The sequence below is a fragment of the Rhineura floridana genome, chromosome 19 (assembly GCF_030035675.1).
Source record: "Rhineura floridana isolate rRhiFlo1 chromosome 19, rRhiFlo1.hap2, whole genome shotgun sequence".
Classification (NCBI taxonomy): domain Eukaryota; kingdom Metazoa; phylum Chordata; class Lepidosauria; order Squamata; family Rhineuridae; genus Rhineura; species Rhineura floridana.
This window is the reverse complement of record NC_084498.1, coordinates 7923790-7947767: the sequence shown is the minus strand read 5'-3', so window position 1 is coordinate 7947767 and position 23978 is coordinate 7923790. Positions and strand designations below refer to the sequence as shown.

The 23978-nt window shown below is 43.8% G+C and overlaps 1 protein-coding gene across 6 annotated transcripts in view; it reads right to left on the bottom strand.

The window, feature by feature from the left end:
* The window catches only part of HIP1R (huntingtin interacting protein 1 related), a 101515-nt gene that overhangs the window by 35051 nt on the left and 42486 nt on the right, over positions 1 to 23978 (bottom strand). For 3 of the 6 annotated variants that reach the window (XM_061603374.1, XM_061603375.1, XM_061603376.1), the window contains exons 2-10: positions 22125 to 22188; positions 19726 to 19868; positions 18698 to 18754; positions 17834 to 17914; positions 15958 to 16034; positions 13361 to 13422; positions 10692 to 10832; positions 3305 to 3362; positions 223 to 298 (exon numbers count right to left, since the gene is read on the bottom strand). In XM_061603374.1, the coding sequence (XP_061459358.1) occupies positions 223 to 298; positions 3305 to 3362; positions 10692 to 10832; positions 13361 to 13422; positions 15958 to 16034; positions 17834 to 17914; positions 18698 to 18754; positions 19726 to 19868; positions 22125 to 22188 (759 nt within the window). Of the gene's footprint in view, positions 1 to 222; positions 299 to 3304; positions 3363 to 10691; positions 10833 to 13360; positions 13423 to 14010; positions 14484 to 15957; positions 16035 to 17833; positions 17915 to 18697; positions 18755 to 19725; positions 19869 to 22124; positions 22189 to 23978 lie in introns of those variants that run through there. The other 3 variants (XM_061603378.1, XM_061603377.1, XM_061603379.1) reach the window with 3 other exon arrangements.

Here is a 23978-nt window from a genome sequence, read left to right as displayed (position 1 = left end):
AGCCTTTTTCAACCAGTGTACCTCCAGATGTTGTTGCACCACAACTCCCACCAGCCTCAGCCAGCATTGCCAATGGTCAGGAAAGATGGGAGTTGTGGTCCAACAACATCTGGAGGCACACTGGTTGGGAAAGGCTGCCCTAGGCACTCTAGATTCGTTTATGCAAATATGTGTCATGTGGGCCTATGTCCAGGGTCGTTTGTCGGGATGGGGAGACGGTACCTCAGGCAGTCGTGGGATCTGGATGAGCCGCTTGAAATACAACATGTCTGATGCTCTTTTGAAAAAGTTTTTGAGGCTACGGGGAGGGGAGAAAAAAAAGCAGAATTGTCAATACAGAGGCCAACAGCAAGGTAATTTGCTTCTTAAGAACATAAGAAGAGTCCAGGTACACCAGAGAAAAAGAACTGTCTAGTCTAGTCTTTCCGCACCTTTTCAAACTGGAGGTCATTACCACATCTTGTAGTGGCACACAAGTCTCATGACTGAACCACACAAATTCAGGGCTCTGCATTTAAAAAAAAAGACTAGCAGGTTTCTAGACCTCATGATTGCAAGATGTATTGGTGGGCAGGCAATTCCTGACCCACATATCTGCAGATTTTTCTTGTAAATAATGCAGATTACACAAACAGGGAGTCTGTTGAATAAAATATTCACTAGGAATTTAGCTCACTCAGTTTTCTTGTGGTATATACTATTAAAAAAAACAGAGACAAAATTACTGGATTAAGTGGCAGTGGAAACCTGATGTGACAGATTGAAGGAAGTTGCCTTATCTTGAGTCAGACCACTGGACCATCTAGCTCAGTATATTTTATTTATTATTACATTTATATCCCACCTTTCCTCCAAGAAACTCAAGGTTGTGTACACGGTTCTCCTCCCTCTCCATTTTATCCTCACAATAATCCTGTGAAGTAGGCTAGACCAAGAGATGGTAAGAGGCCCCAATGTCGCCCAGCAAGCTTCATGGCTGAGTGGGGATTATAACCCTGGTCGCTCAGGTCCCATTCTGACACTCTCTAACCACTACACCACACTGACACACAAATCTTGAAATCTCCATGATTTCAGGCAGGATTTCTCTTCCTCTGAGCATTTGCTGATTTCTTATTGCCCAAGCTTTTATTCTTTTTTTTTTTAATATTTTTTTTATTTTGTTTCTTCACAGGTATCTTTATATGACATGAATTTTCTCATTTACATCAGACACCAGTATAATTAAGAAGCAATAGTTATTCAACAACAACAAACAAAGAAGTATTCAAATGCTAACAAAGAAAATAAAATCTCTCAGACACTCAACCTCTGACTAAACTGATATGCAGTCTAAATGATTGTGAATAAATTCTGTTTCCTTTCTGTTAGGCCATTACATCGTTTATAAGTGTCTCCATATCCGCCAGGCTTCCATTGATGGACGATGCATAAACGTATCTTCCGAAGTGTATTCAGTAAAGGAGTGCCAAGTTAAATAAAAGGAGTCTGGTTTTTCCTTACCCTGTCTTAGTTTTAGTTCATGTGTAAGTTTTTCCATTATGGCTATATTCCAGAGGGAGTTATACCATTGTTTTATTGAGAGGTCATTTGCTGATTTCCACTGCGATGCAATTGTTAATTTTGCTGCTAAGGTCATGTAGATGATCAATTCTTTGGAGAGCAGCTTTGCGTTTGTAGCATCAAATATGTTTAATAGCAATAATTTTGGCATAAAATCAAAGTGTTCTTTAGAAATCAACAACATTTCATCATAAACCCTGAGCCGAAAAGCTTGTATTGTTTCACATTCCCACCAGAGATGAAAATATGTTCCTTTGTTTCCACAGTCTCTCCAGCATAGTGGAGAGGCCGTGGAAAACATGCGTGATACCTGGACAGGTGTGCGATACCATCGATGTATCATTTTCAATGAATGTTCTTTGACATAGCTAGAGACAGTCTTAAACGGTTTCATTTCCCATAACCTATCCCAGTCTCGAAGTTGTATTTCAGAGCCCAGATCTGTCTCCCATACTTCCTTGAGAGAAAGAGTGGATTTTAGAGATGAGTTAAGCAAAATGGAGTAAATTTTAGAGACCAGACCTTTTTCTCCTTTGTGTGTATCTTGGAGTAAGTGCTCAAATTGTGTTAGAGATCTTGTTGCTTGTTGTTTCGTGTATTTTAAAATAATAAAGCTGCGGACCTGGGCTAATGTTAGCCAGTCCAGTTTTATTCCTCTCAATTTCAGTTTTAATTGTTCAACTGAAAGGGGAAGAGAGTTTGCAAAGAAATCACATAATCTATGGAGTCCCCTCATACTCCACTCTTTTAGCTGATATTCCCTGTCAGTAGTATAAAATTTGGGATGAAAGGCAATAGGTATCAAAAGTGAAATTATGGGGGCCAATCTGTTCTGCCATAATTTCCAGATCTGAAACATACATTTAGTAAATGGATTGGCCATGTTATTGATAGTTTGCTGTCTTACTGAGAGAAAGGGTAAGGACCTAAGTGAAGCATCAGCGGCAAGGTTGATTTCCATCTCCACCCAGTGTTTCTCCTTTATGTTTTTAATTAAGTACACCATTTGACGAATTTGAAAGGCATTGTGATAATATGTTAGATTTGGAATGCCCCATCCCCCTAAATTTGATTTTCTATAGATTAAAATTTGGGCTAATCCAGATTTTTTCTGCTGAAAAATAAATTTGATAATTGTACGTTACCATGATTTTATGACATCGCTAGATATATGGATAGGTAAAACCTGAAATAGAAATAGGAATCAAGGAAGTAGCATCATCTGTAATGCAGCTATTCTGCCTAGCATTGAGAGAGAGTTATTTTTCCAAGAGTCAAGCTTTTATTCTTGATTAATACTGGCTTGTTTTTGCTGCTGTGGATGGTTGTTACCTTAGTTTCATTAAAAAAAAAAGTACTGTAATTTTGGGTTCTGATATTTTCTTGTACACTACCCTGAAGGTTTTTTTTAATGAAGTGTAGTATAAAAGTTTTTAATAAATAACAAATAAATAAAATAGTGAATGGTGTATGCAGCACCATTCTTTAACCTAGAAGAGGTTGGGTGTGCAAACACAGAATTTTCCCACTCCAGCTGATTTGTGGGGTGCTTTGTGGCAACTGACAAGAATCGGACAAAGAGGAGGTGAGGCTACAACCGTCCCCTCTGACATCCTAGCTTTTTTAAAAACGTGCAGATCATAAATCTGCACTTAGGATCCCATCACAGGAGTTCCCCGCTCCCACAGTCTGATGTAGCCCAGCCCAGGCGCAGGCTGATGAACAGGTCTCACGTCGTTACCTGCGGAATTGCTCGTGGAAACGGTCGCGATGTCCTTGCAGCGTATCAGCGGGGAGACCTGAGGAAACCAAGGGGACAAGAGACCGGAGCAGGAAGTCAGAACCTTTGGTCGAGTGAGCGCTGTTCACACACAGGGGGATGAGGCACAGAAAAGCACGAGTACCCAACCAGGACTTTCAACTTGAGTCAGGAATGCAGGAAGCTGCCATATTTCAAGTTAGATCCTTGGTCCATCTAGCTCAGTACTGTCTACACTGACTGGCAGCCGCTCTCCAGGGCTTCAGACCAGAGTCTCTCCCAGCCCTACTTGGAGAGGCTGAGGATTGAACCTGCATGCAAGGCGGATGCTGTACCACTGAGCTATGACCCTTCCATGTTTCTTAGACCGTTTACGTATTTGAACACAGTCACTGATTTGGATGCTGGCAGACAGCGTGGGTTGTCTGTTTACCCAGGGGAGCCACCACAGCACCAGCGGGAGAGCACAAGCTTTGCATGGAAAACCTCCCAGGTTCCATCTGTGGCATCTCCAGTTAAAAGGACTCCAGGCAGCAGGTGCTGGGAAAAGCCCTTCCCTGCACAAAGCCCCAGAGAGTCACTGCCAATCATGGTAGGCATTACTGGGGTAGATCAGAGATGGAGAACCTCTTGCCTGGAGCCGAATGCAGCCCCCCAGGCCTCTCCACCTGCCCTCGGAGACTCTCTCCAGGCCACACCTCATGAGCCCAGTTTCACACCCTCTTAGAGATGTGAAGGCCCAGAAAAAAGCCAGAAAAAAATCAGGGGGGGAGGGTTGTTTCACTTCCTCTCCCCTGAAAATTTCCAGTTTTTTCTCCTGAAAAAATGGGAAAACACTGTACTTTCCCTGGATTTTCCAAGTTTTTTTCCCAGCCCTTCACATCTCTATGCTCTCCTTGTGTGTTTTCGCGTGGCTGGAATGCATTCGTGAACTCTTGGTTGCCTGGAAAGAGGGGTGTGAGAGTGTGCGTAGAAACTGGCCTACCGTACAAAGGTAAAACTCACGTTCTTTGCTCTACCCCTGCCCCATCACTGCCATGTGGCCCCTGGAAGGTTTCCCAGAAAAGAATGTGGCCCTCGGGCTGAAAGAGTTTCTCTACCCCTCAGCTAGATAGACCACTGGTCTGCCTCAGAGTAAGGCAGGGCCATGTGTTTACACAAGCATTTAATGTCTGGATGTTGGAGCTCTTCTGAGGGCAAATGCACTCCCTTCACAACCACAATAAGCAGGCCTTCCCAGGTGTTCGGAAGGCGAGGCTCCAGGCTTTCCCTTCCTCACCTGCCCTCTCCTGTGGCTACAGGAGCAACATGAACAAACCCAAAAGAGGCTAAAGGGACACAAATGCGCAGGTTCCCAAAGCTGGCATTCCTATGACATACTTAAGGGCTAGTCCGGTTCTGCTGAGAGGTGCCACTGCAATGTCTGAATCTTGGACAGAGGCATTTGCTCCTCTGGTTTCCCTCAGAAAAGCCAATGGCAAGGTGTGTTTGAGCTCCCTGACTGAAGGAGGAATTGAAACCTGGGAATGCCGGTTTCCACATCTCCTCAAGAATCCTTGTCAAACCTCCCCCTTCTTAAAATTAAAAGAGAGGGAGAGAGAGGCCACAGTAAAGAAGGAAGCTAGTTAAGAGAACTCAAGGAAGGGAAGAGCAGAGAACTCTCAGCAGGGATTGTAAGAGGCTGTCCACACATAGGCCACATTCACACCATACATTGTTTCCACGCTCATGGCTTCCCCCAAAGAATCCTAGGACGTTTGGTTTGTGAAGTGTGCTGCGAGTTATTAGGAGACTCCATTCCCCACGCAGAGCTACAGTTTCCAGAGTGGTTTAACAGTCACTCCCTTTTCCCAGGGAATTCTGGGAATTGGCCTGTTCCCAGTTACTGGTACTCAGAGGCATACTGCCAGAGGCAGTATTGTAGCAGTAAATTCAGAAGTGCAAGGTCCGTTCATGATAGCCACAGCTATACCCCTTCTAAGATTATACAGCCTTCTAAGTTTATAGAATAATGTGCCCAGGCTTATACACTGCTTTCTGTTTCTCTATCGCTATCACCATTTGAATGTCTTTCTCACTGTCAGAGACTTGAATTTCTGAATTCAGTATCTACACATTGATCTACCTGCTGCTACTGAACTGCTTGATGATGCAGATGGGATGCTATCATCAGAATTCACTATCCCTTCCTTCTGCAATTACAGAATTCTCCTTCTCCACAACTTGTCTTGCCTTTTTGAAGTAGGAAGTAATAAAGACTTGCTTGCAATTGACTTGCATTGGGACTCTTCTCAGTGGCTAATATACTCCCATTTCATGCTGATTGGCTTGTAGGACACTGGAGACATAGAGACCCTGCTTGGACCTGGCTCCCCAAAAAGTGAGGGGTCTAAGACCCCCACGGGACCCCAGACGACTACACCCCTGAGCCCTCCGGCTGTGGAGATGAAACATAGCCATCCAAGTTGGTGGGCATCACTGCCTCTTATGGGAGCAAATTCCAGAGTTTAACTATACAAGTTTGTGGACAGCTACAACTATGCTCTTTACTTATGGAGAGCATTTTTGAATAGAGTGGAATTCAAATCACACAAGCCTCCATGTGCAGTTGGAAGCGGAGCAGCCCAGACAGAGCATTACCATCCTGAGTGAAAACTGGGCTCTAGCCAGTCCACACAGGACTGGCTAGGACAGGTTGGGCCTTACCTGCTTGACCTTGAAGAATGGGCAGCTTCCTAGGATCTACTGTAGCAGCCGCTATGGGGAACCTTTGGCCCTGAAGCTGTTGCTGAACTACAGCTGGGGCTGATGGGAGTTGTAGTTCAGCAACAGCTGGAGGGCCACAGGATCCCCACATCTGTACTATGGTGCTGCGGGGTTTTTAATAGTAGAACCAGCTGGAGCAAGGCACAAAATAGTGACTAGGGGGAGGGAGAAATTGGGTTCAGTTCGCATTTAAAGGCAAACCTACCTAATTCTCACGTTCCGAAACAATGTGCAAACTGAAACGCAGCCATCCTTCGAAATCCACATTTCTCCTAATGTTGCAGTGCAGTTCTCCAGCCAAGCAATGTGTACAGAAATGCATTTACTAGGGTAAAATGTGCATAAAATGCAAACACGCACACACGTGTGAAAATAACATACAGAAAAGTGATATATTATGAAAATTGCTCTGCAAAAATGTGCATTAGGCAAAATTGCATTAAAATGTGTATATTAGGAGAAATTCACACTAAAAGGTTGATGAATTTTCATGAGGACTTAATTTTTTTAAATCGCAAACTGACATGGAAAAGTGGAGAACCAAATTTAAGGATGGAAAAGTGAGAAACAGAGAGAAATCAAAATGAACAGATTCAGGAGGCAGACCTACCCTTAGAATTAAAGGCCAGGGTGAGCAATGAGCAGATGCAGGTGTTGCAAACTGAGCTCACGGTGGGCCCTTTCACATAGAAATCCACTCCTGGTTTTCCCACCCAGCCCCCCGCAAAGCTTTCTTGGTTCCATCAGCCTAATTCACAAGGGATGGGAAGCCTTTTTGTTATCGTTGCTATTGTTAAAAAACAACCAGAAAACCGTAAGAGGAGCCCTGCCAGATCGAGCCAACAGCCGATCTTGTCCAGCATCCTCGTCTTGCAGTGGCCAACCAGATGCCTGTGGGAAGCCCACAAGCAGGACCTGAGTGCAAGAGCGCTCTCCCCTCCAGCAACTGGTATTCAGAAGCATGCTGCCTTCGACAGTGGAGAGAGAACGGAGCCCTCCGTGAATTTGTCTAATCCTCTTGTAAAGCAAACAAAGAAAGCTCCACAGGAAAAAACAGAGGAAGCAACTCCAGGGGCTTGAAGGAAGGTTTAAATTTAGAAGAAATAAATCTTTCAAGCATCTGGAGTTACTTCCTCTGGGTTTTTTTCCGTTGCTTTGGGGAAGGGCTGTAGCTCAGCGGTTGGTGGTAGAGCACCTCCTTTGCATGCAGAAGATCCCAGGTTCAATCCTCGGTAGAGATGGAAAGATCTGCCCGTTGTAGTTCTCTCTGGTTCTCATTTTTCTAATCTTAATTCAATGCTCCACATTTCTGCAGCAATTCGCAATTTTTAAAAAAACAAATCCTCATGAAAATTCACTAGCGTTTCAGTGCGAATTTCTCCTAATAAACACATTTTTGTAGGCAGTTCTGACTAATGTGCAATTTATGCAAACCATTTCTCATCCTATAATGCATCTTTCTATGTTATTTTCACTCATATTTATTTTTATGCACACTTCCCCCCAAATATATGCATTTTTGTAAACCTTGGTTGGTTGGCCAACTGCATTGCAAAATACGAACATTTCAAAGGGTGGCTGTGTTTTGGTCCTCATAAGTGTGTCGGAAAGTACAAATTTTGATAGATTCAGCGTTGAAATGAAAACTAACCCTCAGCATCTCCAGGTAACGCCTGGGAATGGCTCTCCCTCTTAAACCCGGGGGAGCCATGGCCAGTCAGTGTCAACAGCACTGATCTAGATGGACCAGTGGTCCGACTCAGCAAAAGGCAGGTTTCTGGGTTCCTAAATTTCTTTGTAAACCACCAGGAGGAGTATTTCTTTTATTTGTTAAATTTATATCCTGCCCCTTCCTCCCAGAAGGAGCCCAGGGTAGGAAACAAAACCACTAAAAAACACTCTAAAACATCTTAAAAACAAAACTCAAACATATTCAAAGAAAACATCTTTAAAAACATATTAAAACAAAACACCTCAAAAACGTCTTTAAAACACAACTTGAAAAACATCTCAACCTGCCCCACATGTGTTGTCATATATGACGTCAGGAGTAGGCAGTGGTGCAGTCATCTGAGGTCCCAGCCAGGTCTCTATGTACAAGCCACTCATCATGTAAGGGGAGCATGTTAGCCACTGAGAAGAGTTCTTGTCCTTTTGTGCTGGTTGGAGGCAATCAGAGTGAAAGGAGGCAAGTCAGCTACTAAGAATACGGAGAAGACTCTTCCCAGTAGCTAACACAAAGCCTCCCATTTCATGCTGATTGGCTCTTAGGGACGTCTGTTGTAGTGGAGTGTGGACTTGGATTGCATGGAGAGCAAGGAAGATGAGGGAAAGTGGAAATGGGGAGTGGTTGTAACTATAACGAAGGGACCGTGCACTTCTGAATTTGCCATTACACTGCTGGGTGCAAGGCAGGTGGGCGTGGTTTCCCCCAAACTTGCCTCACAGGCCAAGTTTGGCCTGGGGGGGTTGGGGATTCCCTGTTGAAAGTGCTGGGATGCAACTCAGTTTGTTGGAGGGTTTGCATGGGAAAGGGAAGAGAGAGGAGGGAACCTCCGTGCTTCCTAGACTGTCTTTCTGACCTAGCCTGTGCTGATTTTCCTTCAGGTGCTAGACTGATACTCTTAGCAGTTGCTGACCTCATTTCCTGAGCCTCCCTCCCTTCTTCTTTGTCCCACCTTGGGAGAGGAGGCATCTTTCCTTTGTCTCTCTCTCTGCTTGCAGAGTTAAAGGAGCAAGCATGGCTCTTTGCATCGGCAACTTTAGTGAGCTAGAATAAGGATCTTTCCTATCCATTATGTATTTCCTGAAATAAATAAATAGGGACGTGCTAGAATTTTGCCCAATTCGGAAATGATACCAAATTTTCCATTAATTCACTTATTCTCTGTTGTTGCAGATTGGCTTTTTATGTAGTTAGTTTCCACAGCTATTTTCGAAAATGGATTTTTTATTTTTAAAGTCTCTAAAATACTGATATTAAGAATAATTCTATCAGTATTTCCTTTCAAAACATCAATATTTCCATTCAACGTATCAATAACAACATCAATTCTTTTGCGTGAGAAAAAATGCATTGGTAAAAGCTGCAGCTAGTGGACAAAGAATGAATCTGAATCTATACCAGCCTGTTAGATCGACAGAATGCTTTTGAACCAGCACCTGCCTATGGATCCCATCCCCAACAATAAATGTACACTCTCTTGTTTTCTTAAAGACAGAGTTTCAGTGTGATCACATCCAGGGTAAAGTGTGGTCACTCAGTAGTAATCCTGTTACAGTTCAGCTTCTGCCAGCATTCAGCTCCAAATACTAACATTCTCCACCCCTGGAATATAGCAAGTGGGCTTATACCAGGTCAGACCCTTTATCTACCGATTGGCTACACCATCGGGTAACTTCAAGAAGGGTAGTGTCAGTCAGCTGCAGCAAAATCAACAGGGAATCATAAAATAATTTTATTGTAGCATAAGCTTTCATGGACTAGAGTTTACCTCATCAAATGCATGAAGTGCAATCCTCAGTTGCAGATATACACATGTGGCAATAAGGGACAGGGGTGTTTTAAGCAAGTAAGCTCAGAGGGAAATGAAATGCAAAAAGTACAGATACTGACTATTCAGTTAGAGGCAGAATACATGCAGATATGAGCAGGGACCCTTTACAACAGCAGCGACAGTTGATAAAACAATCAAATTGGCAACACAGAGTTAATTAACATCTGTAATGGGAAAGGAAACACTGTCTCTCTTTAAACCTAAATGATAAAGAGTTGAACTTCTTGATGAATTGCAGTTAGGGACTGGGGAAATATTCAATTCAGTTCACATTTAAAAGTGAATCTATCAAATTCGCACTTTCTGAAACAATATGAGAACCAAAACACAGCCATCCTTCAAAATTTGCACTTATCTGAATTTTGGGATGCAGTTCTCCAACCAATGTTTACAAAATGTATATATTAGGGGAAAGTATGCATAACAGTTAATATATTTGTGAAAATAACATACAAAATGAATTATATTAGAGGAAATTGCTTGCAAAAATGTGTACGTTGGTCAAAATTGCATCCAAAAATGTGTTTATCAGGAGAAATGCTCACTAAAATACTGAAGAATTTTCAACAGCATTTTTTTAAAAAGCAAGTAAAATAAATTGCAGATTGCTGCAGAAATGTGGAGAACTGAATTCAAGATTGGAAAAATTAGAAACTGAAAGAACCCAAAATTGGCAGATCCTTCCATCCCTAATTGCCCTTCATCGGTTTCCTTTGTTTATCCACCTTACCAGTGGCAAGGTGTTCCAGTAAACTAAAATGTTCCCCTCCTGGTTGCTGAATATTGTCATTTTTGAGGCCAGTGTCTCATCCATCACCTCCTACCTGAGAACCCTTCTTTAACTGGAGATGCCAGAGAATGAATCTGGGACCTCCTGCATGCAAAGCATGTGCCCTATCACTGAGCTAGGGACCCTTTCCCAAATTAACCAGAAAAGTATGTTAAAGCCATTTCCTGAGCCTACCAGCATCAGGGAACCAAAATGTCCCAGAGTTGTGCCTGAACAATGGGTATGCTTCCACCCCCACTCCCACAAAGCTACTTACAGGAATGGAGCTTGAACATCAGCTTGACAGTATAATGGTAGAGGTGGCTGCAGTCTTGGATCACTTGAATGAGAGGAGCCAGCCGGCATTGAACTGCTGACATCTGGGAGACGGCCATGGAGGTGTTGAGCTGTCTGAAAACTGAACAGAGGAAAGGGGCAACGGAAATTCCATACACTGACTGGAGACATCTGTTTTATTGCACTTTATTTTTTCATATTGTGAGGTGCCTTGAGTGTCCTCTGTGGACAGAAAGCCAAGCATGAAATGGTGCTTTTAACTGCTAGTGGTAGTACTTAGTAATTATGACTTAGGCCCCACATATCTGAAAGACCCCCTCCTTCCCTACAAACCCACGGGTGTTCAGAACAGCCGAGGGGGCCCTCTTACTTATTCCTTGGAAGTTTGGGCAGGAGTGGCCCAGAAGAGGGCATTTTCTGCAACAGCCCCTAAATTGTGGAACTTCCTCCCCACAGAGTTGCATTTGGCATCTTAACTGTACAGCTTTTATCATAAGTTGAAGACGTACCTTTTCACCCTGGCCTTTGACACCTAAGATACATGTTTTTAGGACCCTTTCTAGTGGTGTTTGTAATTTGTTTTTAATACTGTATTTTATATTGTTGTGGCCCACCCTGGGATTTTCTGGTGAACAGTGGGTAATGGAAATAATAATAATAACAACAACAAATGCTGCAGCAGTAACTGCAAAAAGATCTGTGGAATACATGTGCTTGTGTATGCACATGCGTAGGTTTATTTTTATACATAATTTTCCAAAAACTATATAAAATAAATATGAACCAACAAAACAAATAGATCTAATACTTTCACTTTCTATCTTCCTCTGCTGAAGTGTTTAATTAAACAGTGTGAAATCTATATCTGTGTCATCATTTACTTATTTCTCTCTCTCTCTCTCTCTCTCTCTCTCTCTCTCACACACACACACACACACACACACATATATAATCTTCGATCAATCAGTCTTAAAAGCAGCTAAACAACACCACAGACTAGTAGGTTCTCTCTCTCTCTGACTTTATGTATTTATTTATTAATCAATCACACATACTTAATATATAAACATGATAAGATAAACTGAATTTTGCAGCTTATATAAAATGGTGCATGTTTTCAAGATTGTTCTAACCAAGTCTAGAAAGATGAAGGTGTAATTGTTTCTAAATAAATAACCCACTGTGTCCCAGAGGTCAAGGACAAAACACAGTAGCTTCGCATCCACTTTCACACCCTTTGGTGAACATGGCAGAGATATTTGGCCAATGGAAGCTGGTCCATGAGGGCAAATGTGGCACTGCCCCACCAACTTCACTCTGTGCTCAGGCAGCCACTACCTGCTGGCCTTTTTACTTCCATCCATTCCAGGAGGTGGCGCTGCCCAACAGCTTCCTCCTCTCCAGTGTTGCCCTTGTAGAACTCAACAGGGAAGAGGAGGATTGGGACAAAGCTGGAATTAGTTGGCTGTGCCTGTGATTGGCTCTGGCTCTACCTGTCATTGGCTCTGATTCCATCTACTGCTGGGCCTCGTTGCCTTCTGCCCTACCATTCCCAATGGGCACCAGCCACCATTGTATCTGGCAGGCCACCAATGGAAAAGGAAAAAGTCCTGGACCCAGGACACGTTTGCTTGGATCCAGCAAGGCGATTCCAGTTTCCAGCATTTTAATGCCCAAGGTAACGAAAAGCATAGGACACCTGGCCTGTTAAAGAATTGGCATGCAGCAGGTAACTGTGATTTCCCTGTGACTGCCTTTGTTTACTCAGGTTGCTGCTGGGTAGGACCAAGCAGGTTCTACCCAGATTACAAAAGCTTTATCATTAACCAGGAGCTACACAGCCTTGCCTGCTGGCAGAAGGAATAGCAGGTTCACATAATGACTGATAGGAGGAAAGGATTAAACAGTAGTGCAGTCATGACCAGCAACTTCCTGAGGGCAGGCCCATTCGATGCTCTGCGCCAGGAGAAACTCCACACAGCCCTGTTCTAAGAAATGTCACATGTAGAAGTCTGGAACAGGAATGTCCTTGTCTTGTTTCAACTGAAGAAAAGTTTCCCCCTAAGCTTTTGATGTCAAATGGCTAGAAATAATGGGACCTGAATGGCTAGGAGGTGATTAAACTTAAAAAGGTATGAATGGGTTTGATGACTAGTAGCTAGAGATGCAAGAAAGAATCATTTTTCGATTTCTGTATTTGTTGCACGCAGCACTGTTTCTGTTTCGCTGCAGTTCACCTTTTGTCAAAAAACTATGTTATTCATCTTGCCATCTGATGTGGCAAAATTACGTAAATCACGTTGCCATTACAGTATTTCATCCCATTCATTTAAATGCAAAGGAAGCACAATGCAAATGGAGGGGAAATGTGTAATATATTACATGGAAAATACCAGCCTGGCCTGCTCCTGTACTTTTAACAGCAGTTTGATCCACAAGTAATGCCTATTGCTGTGGAAAACTGTAATTGCTGATTTGTACAAATCAAGCTGCTGTTAAAGAGATGGGAGCAAGTTCGAACTTTTTTTGGGGGGGGGGGCTCTGTCAGCAGTCCTGGAGTACATGCAGACTATGTACAAAAACGGAGGGAAGTAAGTGGGATATTAAACACTGAAAATAAAATAAAGGGAGGGACTGAAGTCAACTTACCCGACTCTGCCAATTTGAGTTCACAATCCATGTAGTCAAACATCTCAACCGTGAGCTGAAAGCTATAATTTTTTTTTGTTAAAAAAAAAAGAAGACATAAAACAAGGGATGTAATGATTGTCAAAATATCCCATAATTAGCCTGCCTTTTCAGAGACAGTATACCAGCTTTCCCTAATCTGGTGCCCTTCAGATGGTGTCAAACTACAACTCCCATCAGCCTCAGCCCATGGGGCCAACGGTCTGGAATGATGGAAATTGTAGTCCAGCAACAGCTGGAGGGCCACAGGCCAACCCACACAATCCACTGTTTGCCAGTACACCTGGAAGACACATCCCAGTTGGGAGTCTGCACGACGGATAGCGCAAACCATGGTTTGGCATTACATCTGAATCAACCCATCGTGATTCAAAGACACTACCTACATTTCAACTGATGGGCATGGGGGACGCTTTGAAGCATCCCCTTGGCCCAGAAAACATGGCCCCATACCTGAGCCTGGACTGACTAGTCCAAGGGAAGGGTGGATGCCAGGAGGCAGTATTAATTGGGCTATCCCACAGTTGCAAGGAGGAGGAGGCCTCTCAGCATTCTGGGAGCCGATTCAGAATATATACAGATCTTTTTGAGTGCAAGGAAAGAATTGGTACCTTCCGTTTTAATCCAGGAAAAAACCAACAGCCCAAAACTCTGACCTAGGTTTTGTATCCCGTGTTACAGTAAGTAACCGTCCCATCAGTGCAAGGATTTATGTCTGTGCAACGGCGCTTCTCCTGCCCCTTGCTTGTGCCCCACACACTAGGGGCCTGAGGAAGCCAGAGACTTCCCAAGCAACAACACCAATTCAGGCAGGACCGAGGGCCAGTCCAACATCAGGGTTCACACAAGCAGAGTCCACAACAGAGGGTCAAGCAATAGGCAGGCTCACAGCAGTCTACGGTCAGGGTCTGGTCAGCCCGGGGCAGGCAAGGGCAAGGCCAGGAGGTGGTCCTGAGTAGTCTGGGGTCAGGCTTGGAGTCAGCAGGAGATCAGCTAACAGGCCAAGTACAAAGCTGGTATATAGATGTCAATCCAGCAGCTCTTCTAGCCAAGCACTGGGGTTTCTGAGCTGCAGCTGCTGGAACCACATCCCCAACCTCAGCTGACTCCTATCAACCACCTTCAGCCAGACTTTTATTCCAGAGGAGGACTTTACTCCTGAGGAGACCTTGCTTGTAGTCGAGTACTTCCTTTTTTCTTTGGAAATATTTGTTATTAACATTTTATATAATGTACAGAAATGCAAACAACAGACAGGAAACATGGAAAGAGACAAATGCAATCATAGAAGAGCTAGGCATTTGGAAATTGGCAAACAAAAGATTAATCATTGTCTCAAAGTAGACCTCCATAAGTGGCCATGTGTACTGGGAGGATGGGTCCATCTATCATGAGCATTAACAAATTGAACGAAGGGAAGCCACACAAGTTCAAATTTGACTTTCTTGGTTCGACCTTGTGCTTTTCTGATCTCTGCGGTTAGCTTCTCTGCCAACGCCACTGTCCGTACTCGACCACACCATGAGTCTAAGAGTAGCCCAACCAATGTATGCCACTTATAAGCGATTTCGAGGCATGCTGCCACCAACAGTAATAGAATTAAAGCTTTACACAACACATCTTGGATAGAACCTTCAAACACATTTACAAAAGCTAGCTCCGGTGACATAGTAATGGATTGCCCCGTAATTAGAACAATTTCAGAGAATACAGCCATGCAAAAGTTTTGTATTAAAGGGCAAAACCACCACATATGTAAGTAAGTTCCAAGATGACCACATAACCTCCAGCAATCTGGACATAGAGCTTGTAACCCTGGATAGTTTGGCTGGGGTCATGTACCATCTGTGGATGACCTCAAAGGAGTTTTCCCTTATTTGAGCCAACAGAGAATGAAAGGGTTCTGTCAACCACAGAGCTGTCCATTTCTAATCTGCAATGGTTAAGCCCAGTTCATGGTTTGCAGTCAGATACTTTTCTGGATAGGCCAGGACTCCAGCTGGTGTTTGAGGTGATGCCTCTCTCTTGGGCTTGGAATCCCTCCGGCCTCAAGGTCAGAGGCAGAACTCATCCTGGGTAAACATGGCCGTTCCTTGGCCTCGTTGCAGGACACTGGATGAGTCTAAGGCTGGAGCCTCCTGGTTATCCTCTCATGAGGACTCCCCCGGCTGGGACCTGACACTCTCCTCCCAATCTGCTCCAGAGTGTTGGGAGAACCACCAGGAGAGATTTAGGGGCTGCACAGGAGGAAGAAGAGCAGAAGGAGGGAGACTTCTGTTGCACACTCATAAATTCTTGTGGGATTGTTACTTAATGATACACTGGATACCAGTCCAGGTATTGGAAGTTTGGGAAACAGTGATCTGGGAGGGTCAGTTAATATCAGCACAAAGCAGCCAAGGAGCTATTTGGGCTCCTGTCCAAAGCATCCTTAATGAGGTACATTTCACTCTTGGGACACTCCATTTACACCCTGGGAACAAAGGCAGCCATTATGCTTTGTGGAAGATCTCAAGTAACCAGAAAGGTGGTGGTGGGGGACTAGGGGTGAAACGTACATGTCATTCACATCTGTTCCAGCAGCTTTTTCTAGCACTTCGTCAGTCACTTCTAGGCCTGGAGGGAATTCAGGGTGCTTTGAGGAGAAAAATAAGAAATGGCATTCATTAGTTAGGAGTGTGCTGCCTTGCCCCTAAACAAACCCAAAGAGAGAGACATCCCGTGCTAGTAGCTGTCTAAACCCCCTCTGCTGGGTAAGGCCCATAGTTGAGGGGTAGAGCATCTGCCTTGTGTGCAGAAGATCCCAGGTTCGATCCGTGGTATTTCCAGTTTGGGCAGGGAGGGACTCCCTGCCTGAAACTCTAGAGAGCTGCTGCCAGTCAGTGTAGACAAGACTGAGCTAGATGGACCAATGGTCTGATTCAGTATAAGGCAGCTTCCTATGTTTTGCCCCCATGGGCCCAGCACATTCACACATCAGTTTCATTCATGTGCCCAGAAGAATATTTTTACAGGTCCACCTTAGCAGAGCTTGGAAAAGTTACTTTTTTTGAACAACAACTCCCATCAGCCCCAACCAGCATGGCCACTGGATTGGGCTGATAGGAGTTATAGTTAAAAAAAAGTAACTTTTCCAAGCTCTGCTCCTTAGGTATGATGAGGCTCTAACAGCAGACGGTTCAAAGCTACATGATGATCTCATTCAGCTGAAGGTCCGGGCTGTCAACCTTTGAAAGCATGACTCTCCTCCGGAGAGGTCATGGCACAGAATCCAGGGGCCAAGGCGCAATTTGATAGGGTGGTGGCTAGAACTGGTATGAATAGCTGAGTTGAGCCTGGCAAAATCTCATGTTTACTGGCTTTTCAGACCTCAGCACTGGTTATCTAACAGAACAGTTTTGTGCCCTCCAGACATCCTTTTTATTGCAGTTTTGTGCCCTCCAAACACCCTTTTTATTGCGCATTCATAATGATTGGTGCTCATGAGGGTATCAGGCAGACATACGGAATTCTGCTTTTAATACCATTTGTGCCTGCAAAAGTTTTAGGGCAGTCATACTGCTTCATTCCAATTAGTGCATAACCTGTAACTTCCTGCTGAAACCCTCTAACATTTCATACTGAGGGAGGCTTGAAGGGCGGTGACAAGGAAGCAGGTCTTTTCAGTGGTGGCTCCCCATCTGTGGAAGAAGCTTCCCAGTGAGGTCTGCCTGACCCGTTCATTGACATCTTTTCAGTGTAAGGTAAAGACTCACCTTTCCCCGCAGGCATGTGACAGACTAAGATGATGTGGTTTGTACTAGCATACTGCCAAAGTTTTGTGTGGCTGTATGGGGGTGGTTGTTTTGTTATTTGGTAGGACATGTTTACTTTTGTTTTTAACAATGCTGTCAGTCTCTTGGAGACCTTCGGCTAACAAGCCACTAATAAATCTAATTGTCCTGTTTTCTGTTGTGCTACAGCCCCTCCAGACAGCAATCATGTGGTAGCGCTGGGTAAGCATCGCAGGACAACTAACAAAGCAGAACAAATCCACCACTAATGCATTATCATTGCGTCAAGAACATATTGTAGAATTCACCCGCAATAAAACGCCAGCCTGGAAGCATCCCTGAGTGGCCACATCAATAAAATCCTGGCTACAAGGCAGCCATAGTTTAAGGCAGATGTGCATACCCGTTAACCCTAATAAGTAAGACTACCTTCCTCGTGAATGTCCACTGTAGGTGATGATAAAAATACTTCCTCTTTGCGGGGAAGGAGAAAGAACTCCCATGGTTCCCACACTAGGCTGCAGGTCTTGGGGTTGAAACCAGTTATACACCTACCCCAAGTCACCTTCCCTACCCCACACAAACAGGAGAGTACCAGCCCCACAGCAAAGATCACTCAAAAGGTTGCAAGAGGTGCAGGAACTGCATAAACAGAAATTACCTTTAGGTGGAAGGAGATTTTATTGAGCAGAAGTTTGGTGTAAATATTTACAAGCTGGCCGTATCGATCGTGGAGATGGCCCTAACAAGGAAAAAAATGGACTTCATTAAATTTTTTTTAAAAAAAAGAGATGAAAACAAACCAGGCTTGTTTATTTTTACATTTAGTAAACAAGGAGCTCAAGGTGGCATACATGGTCCTCCCTCTCCCCATTTTAGCCTCACAACAACCACAACAACCCTGTGAGGTAGGTTAAGCTGAGAGATGGTGACAGGCCAAAGGTTACCCAATGAGTTTTATTGCCAAGTGGGGATTTGAACCCTGGTCTTCCAGGTTCTAGTTTAGCACTCTAACCACTAACCACTACATCACACTGGCTCTCAAACCTTACTGGCTTAGATCTGCAACTGGCAGCCCCAAGACAAAATCTATCACTTTGGATGTGTCGTCTGCCCTCCTCCTGTCAACTGTCAAGTCACAATAGATCAGGAGCATCTGTTGCAACAGAGCAGGGCTGGAGAACCTTTGGCCCTCCGGATGCTGCTGAACTACAACCCCCATAGTCCCTAGTCATTGACTATACTTGCTGGGGCTGATGGGAGTTGTAGTTCAGCAACATATGGAGGGCCAAAGGTTCCCCACCCTTGCAATAGGGCCTTTGCCGAAGGGAAGATGGTAGCCTTGCCCCTCCCCCCTCCCAGATCAAAATGGCTCCCAACAGGACTGACCAAGTGTAGTTGCTGACCAGGGGCCTATAGCCCCTGTCCTAAATCCAGGACAATATTTGAAGAAAGCATTCCAAATCTCTTTAAAATTTAAGGCTCTTGGAGAAGCTGGAGTAAGCAGTGTGTTTCTGGAACTTACCCAGAGGTCTCCAGTTTCTCGGATGTTACTCCGATACCGCTGGCAATCTTGAAGAACCTAGAGAAGACGGCATTGTCAAGAAAGGTTAGGAACACAAGAGAATCAGCCACGTGAGAAATTCAAGCTATAACTTCCAAACAATATTAAACTGATCCCAGTCTGTCTGCCCTCCGTCCCCCCAGCAAAAAAAAGATGATCCAAGTCTTATTTATTTATTTTTCTTTAACTAGATTTATCTACTGCTTAATCTCTTTTTTAAAAAAATCTGTTTTAACATAAAATGGCTTTTTTATTTAAAATTAGCACTAAAAGGAACAGTCATAATTACAATTTCAAAATATAGGATTGCAGCCAGCCCTATTCAGAGTAGACTCATTGAGATGGATGAACATAACTTAGGTTCATTAATTTCAACAGGTCTACTCTGAGTAGGACTTAGTTGGAGACAGCTCATAGATACAAATGAAAGGATCTCATAAAATTACATGTCTGAGCTGGCTTGCCTAAACAAAAAAGTGTTTAGCAGGCAATGAAACAGTACAATGAAGGCACCTTTGCCTGATAATCAATAGGGAATATATGATGCAAAGTAGAAGCTCAAGAGTTGGCTGATTAATTCAAAGCAGTGTGTGAAATTCAGCAGCATTATGGCCTTTGACGACCCTTAAGGGCAGTACAGGTTGCAATACCTGCATAATTTACAGAGGTTGCAAAATTCAGCTTTTCTTTTCAGGCCATCCAGTTACTTTTGATAATCATTTCTGGATGTTTTGCTGTTGTTTTCTTAACCATCGCATAGACTGTCCCACCTAGAATATCCACTTTAATACAGAGCCTCAGGTACATGGTCTCTTTGCAGAGCTTGGAAAAGTTACTTTTTTGAACTACAACTCCCATCAGCCCCAGCCAGCATGGCCACTGGATTGGGCTGATGGGAGTTGTAGTTCAAAAAAGTAACTTTTCCGAGCTCTGCTTTTGTCAAGAGGCCTTTACACATCAGGTGAATAGAAGGAGACCAGCGAACTTACATTCGGATGCCCATCGCGGAGGACCTTGTGGAGAACATGGCAGAACTTCCAGCTGAGGATGGAGCTGCTAGGCAGAGGGAGGCCAATCGCGTACGACCAAAAGGTAAAGGCTCCTTTCTCATGATGAGTCCCCAAAATAATTCCTTCATGGAAGTCAAGGTCGGTATTAAATTCCAGGTGTTTGAGTGCCGGAGGGGAGGGGGAAAGGTAATGACAACCAAACACGACCAGCCTTCTCAGATACTTCGGCATTTAAAAACATTTAAACATTGGAAGAAGGGTGGGATATAAATGTAAAAAATAAATAAGTAGAATTTTTATTAATTTCTCTCATAACTTTTGACCTGCTGCTCAGAAACTAATGAAGGATTGTCTTCCTCAACAAACCTAATTAAAGCACATCAACAGTATTCACCAACATTTTAACTTGCTTTACCTGTGGCTTTTTTAACCGGGGCAATTTGCAGTTTGGCACATTTGTAAGCCTCACCAAACAGATCATGCATGCCAAGTTTCAAGTTATTAGCTTCATTTTTGTAAGCAACAGAATTCAAAAGCTTATCATGGCAGAACTTCTTTTTGTGCTTGTGGCTGCATACACACCATACATTTAAAGCACATGGATTCCCAAAGAATTCTGGGAACTGTAGTTTACCCCTCACAGAGCTACAATTCCTAACAGCCTTAACAAATGACAGATCCCAGGATTCTTCAGAAAGCCATGCACTTTAAATGTACAGTGTGCACACCGCCTGGTGAGAAAACACCACATTTTGGAAAAGAATATTGGCACCAAAAATGGCAGCCCCATGTTGAATTTTCCCTCTGTGATAAGCAATTCAGTTTACCTCATCTTCTACGGCCCTTATATTGGGTGCTTGTCCACCTCTCCCAACAGCAGCCAATCATGTGGCACAAGGATGGAGAAAACACACAGCACAATGATAGCAGGACACCAAGTGAGTTTAACTTCATATTAAGAGGGAGACGAGGCAACGCAACACTAGGCAGCCATTTTGGATGGCAGCCTAGTATCCCGAGAGCTTGTTGTCCTGCCCTCAGGTCATTTCTCTGGTACATAGCCTGCCTCGTCAGGAAAAGAAGGCTTTAGAGGCCTAGAGGAAGATCTCATTTAGGCACATTAGAGAGTGTGTGGGCATTATGAGGGCCATTCCCATGCTCATTTATGGGCAGAGGAAGCATGCAAATGTTTTTAATCATCTCTCAGAAGACTTAAATGATGCCACTCTTTCTCTTTTCCCCCCCACCACAAATCCCTCCCAAAATACTTCCATTTTTGGCTTAACCTCCAGGAATGCCACAACTTCAACTGAAAAGAAATTAAAGCCAACGTGTTTAAGGCTTTTCAATATAGAAATAGAGGTATCTACAGTATTTTCATTTCTCTGTGGCATCCAAGTCAGAAGAGGCTACGCAGGTTCTTGACCAGTGTCTCAGTTTGGTCAGCTGGTTGACGGCCAATAAACAGAGAGTGAATCCTGACAAAACTGAGGATCATGTGTCCAGGAATTGGGTAGGTTGTCTGTCCTGGATGCGGTTGCATTGCCTCTTAAGGTGCAGGCACATAGTCTAGAGGTACTCCTAGATTCAACATTGTTGAACCAATTCATGAAGGGTAAGGCTATCAAATGGCTGCTGGCGATGGTGACTATGTTGTTTCTGCTGTCGGAGGAAGTATGGCACTGAATACCAGTTGCTGGTGCTTGGAGTAGTGCACCAACACTTGTAACAAGTAACCTGAACCGGGGGGGGGGGGTGATAGGCAGAAAGAGAACCTGTTCTTGCCCCGCTGATTCCTTCTTTAGAATCCACTTGTTGATATGTATATTGTTTTTCTCAGGTTTTACTTCCTTCTTCCTTCTTTTTAGATAGTGTGCGAGTGTTAAACTCATGACTGCATAATGGCCATACGTTATGTCTGTACTTAGAAAGGCTTTATTTGCCAGGAGTAATAAACCTTACTGTTTCTTTATTCTTGCAGCTATCAGTCTTACCAGACTGTTTTTATTTCTGCACCCCGCTGCTATATATCTCATAAACACCAATAGCTTGGCATCACAAGTCGGGCTGTTGCCTGCAGGTTCTACTTGTGAGTTTCCCATAGGCCTCTGGTTGGCAACTGCGAGAGCAGGATGCTGGACCATGATGGGCCTTTGACCTGATCCAGCACGGCTCCTCTGAGGACTTGGCGCAGACCAGATTTCCCCCCACTTGCTTATGTTACCTTGTAAACCATCATATATACTGGTATAGACTCTACTGAATGTGTACTGTATTAAAGGTATGCTTTATTAAACAGCAACAAAGTTTTTAACTCAAGGAAGCCAAGAGAGCAAGGGATATATAGTTAAAAAGAAAAAGATGAGGGAAAAGGATACGGCGAGCATGTTTCTCTTTCACTGGTGCTTCTACTGTGTTGATAGCTTTGCTGATGCTCATGGCCTGGGAGGGAGACAAAAGGAAAACCAATATGAAAAACAGTGCTTATTTCTAGCGATACAATTATCAGTTATATGGAAGGGGCCTACGAGTCCATCCTCCTGATCAATGCAGGAATCCAAATTAAAGCATGCACACATTCAATGAACATAAGAACATAAGAAGAGCCTGCTGGATCAGGCCAGTGGCCCATCTAGTCCAGCATCCTGTTCTCACAGTGGCCAACCAGGTGCCTGGGGGAAGCCCGCAAGCAGGACCCGAGTGTAAGAACACTCTCCCCTCCTGAGGCTTCCGGCAACTGGTTTTCAGAAGCATGCTGCCTCTGACTAGGGTGGCACAGCACAGCCATCATGGCTAGTAGCCATTGATAGCCCTGTCCTCCATGAATTTCTCTAATCTTCTTTTAAAGCCATCCAAGCTGGTGGCCATTACTGCATCTTGTGGGAGCAAATTCCATAGTTTAACTATGCGCTGAGTAAAGAAGTACTTCCTTTTGTCTGTCCTGAATCTTCCAACATTCAGCTTCTTTGAATGTCCACGAGTTCTAGTATTATGAGAGAGGGAGAAGAACTTTTCTCTATCCACTTTCTCAATGCCATGCATAATTTTATACACTTCTATCAAGTCTCCTCTGACCCGCCTTTTCTCTAAACTAAAAAGCCCCAAATGCTGCAACCTTTCCTCATAAGGGAGTCGCTCCATCCCCTTGATCATTCTGGTTGCCCTCTTCTGAACCTTTTCCAACTCTATCATATCCTTTCTGAGATGAGGCGACCAGAACTGTACACAGTATTCCAAATGCGGTCGCACCATAGATTTATACAACGGCATTATGATATCGGCTGTTTTATTTTCAATACCTTTCCTAATTATTGCTAGCATGGAATTTGCCTTTTTCACAGCTGCCGCACACTGGGTCGACATTTTCATCGTGCTGTCCACCACAACCCCGAGGTCTCTCTCCTGGTCGGTCACCGCCAGTTCAGACCCCATGAGCGTATATGTGAAATTAAGATTTTTTGCTCCAATATGCATAATTTTACACTTGTTTATATTGAATTGCATTTGCCATTTTTCCGCCCATTCACTCAGTTTGGAGAGGTCTTTTTGGAGCTCTTCGCAATCCCTTTTTGTTTTAACAACCCTGAACAATTTAGTGTCATCAGCAAACTTGGCCACTTCACTGCTCACTCCTAATTCTAGATCATTAATGAACAAGTTGAAAAGTACAGGTCCCAATACCGATCCTTGAGGGACTCCACTTTCTACAGCCCTCCATTGGGAGAACTGTCCGTTTATTCCTACTCTCTGCTTTCTGCTTCTTAACCAATTCCTTATCCACAAGAGGACCTCTCCTCTTATTCCATGACTGCTAAGCTTCCTCAGAAGCCTTTGGTGAGGTACCTTGTCAAACGCTTTTTGAAAGTCTAAGTACACTATGTCCACTGGATCACCTCTATCTATATGCTTGTTGACACTCTCAAAGAATTCTAATAGGTTACTGAGACAGGACTTTCCCTTGCAGAAGCCATGCTGGCTCTGCTTCAGCAAGGCTTGTTCTTCTATGTGCTTAGTTAATCTAGCTTTAATTATACTTTCTACCAGTTTTCCAGGGACAGAAGTTAAGCTAACTGGCCTGTAATTTCCGGGATCCCCTCTGGATCCCTTTTTGAAGATTGGCGTTACATTGGCCACTTTCCAGTCCTCAGGCACGGAGGAGGACCCGAGGGACAAGTTACATATTTTAGTTAGCAGATCAGCAATTTCACCTTTGAGTTCTTTGAGAACTCTCG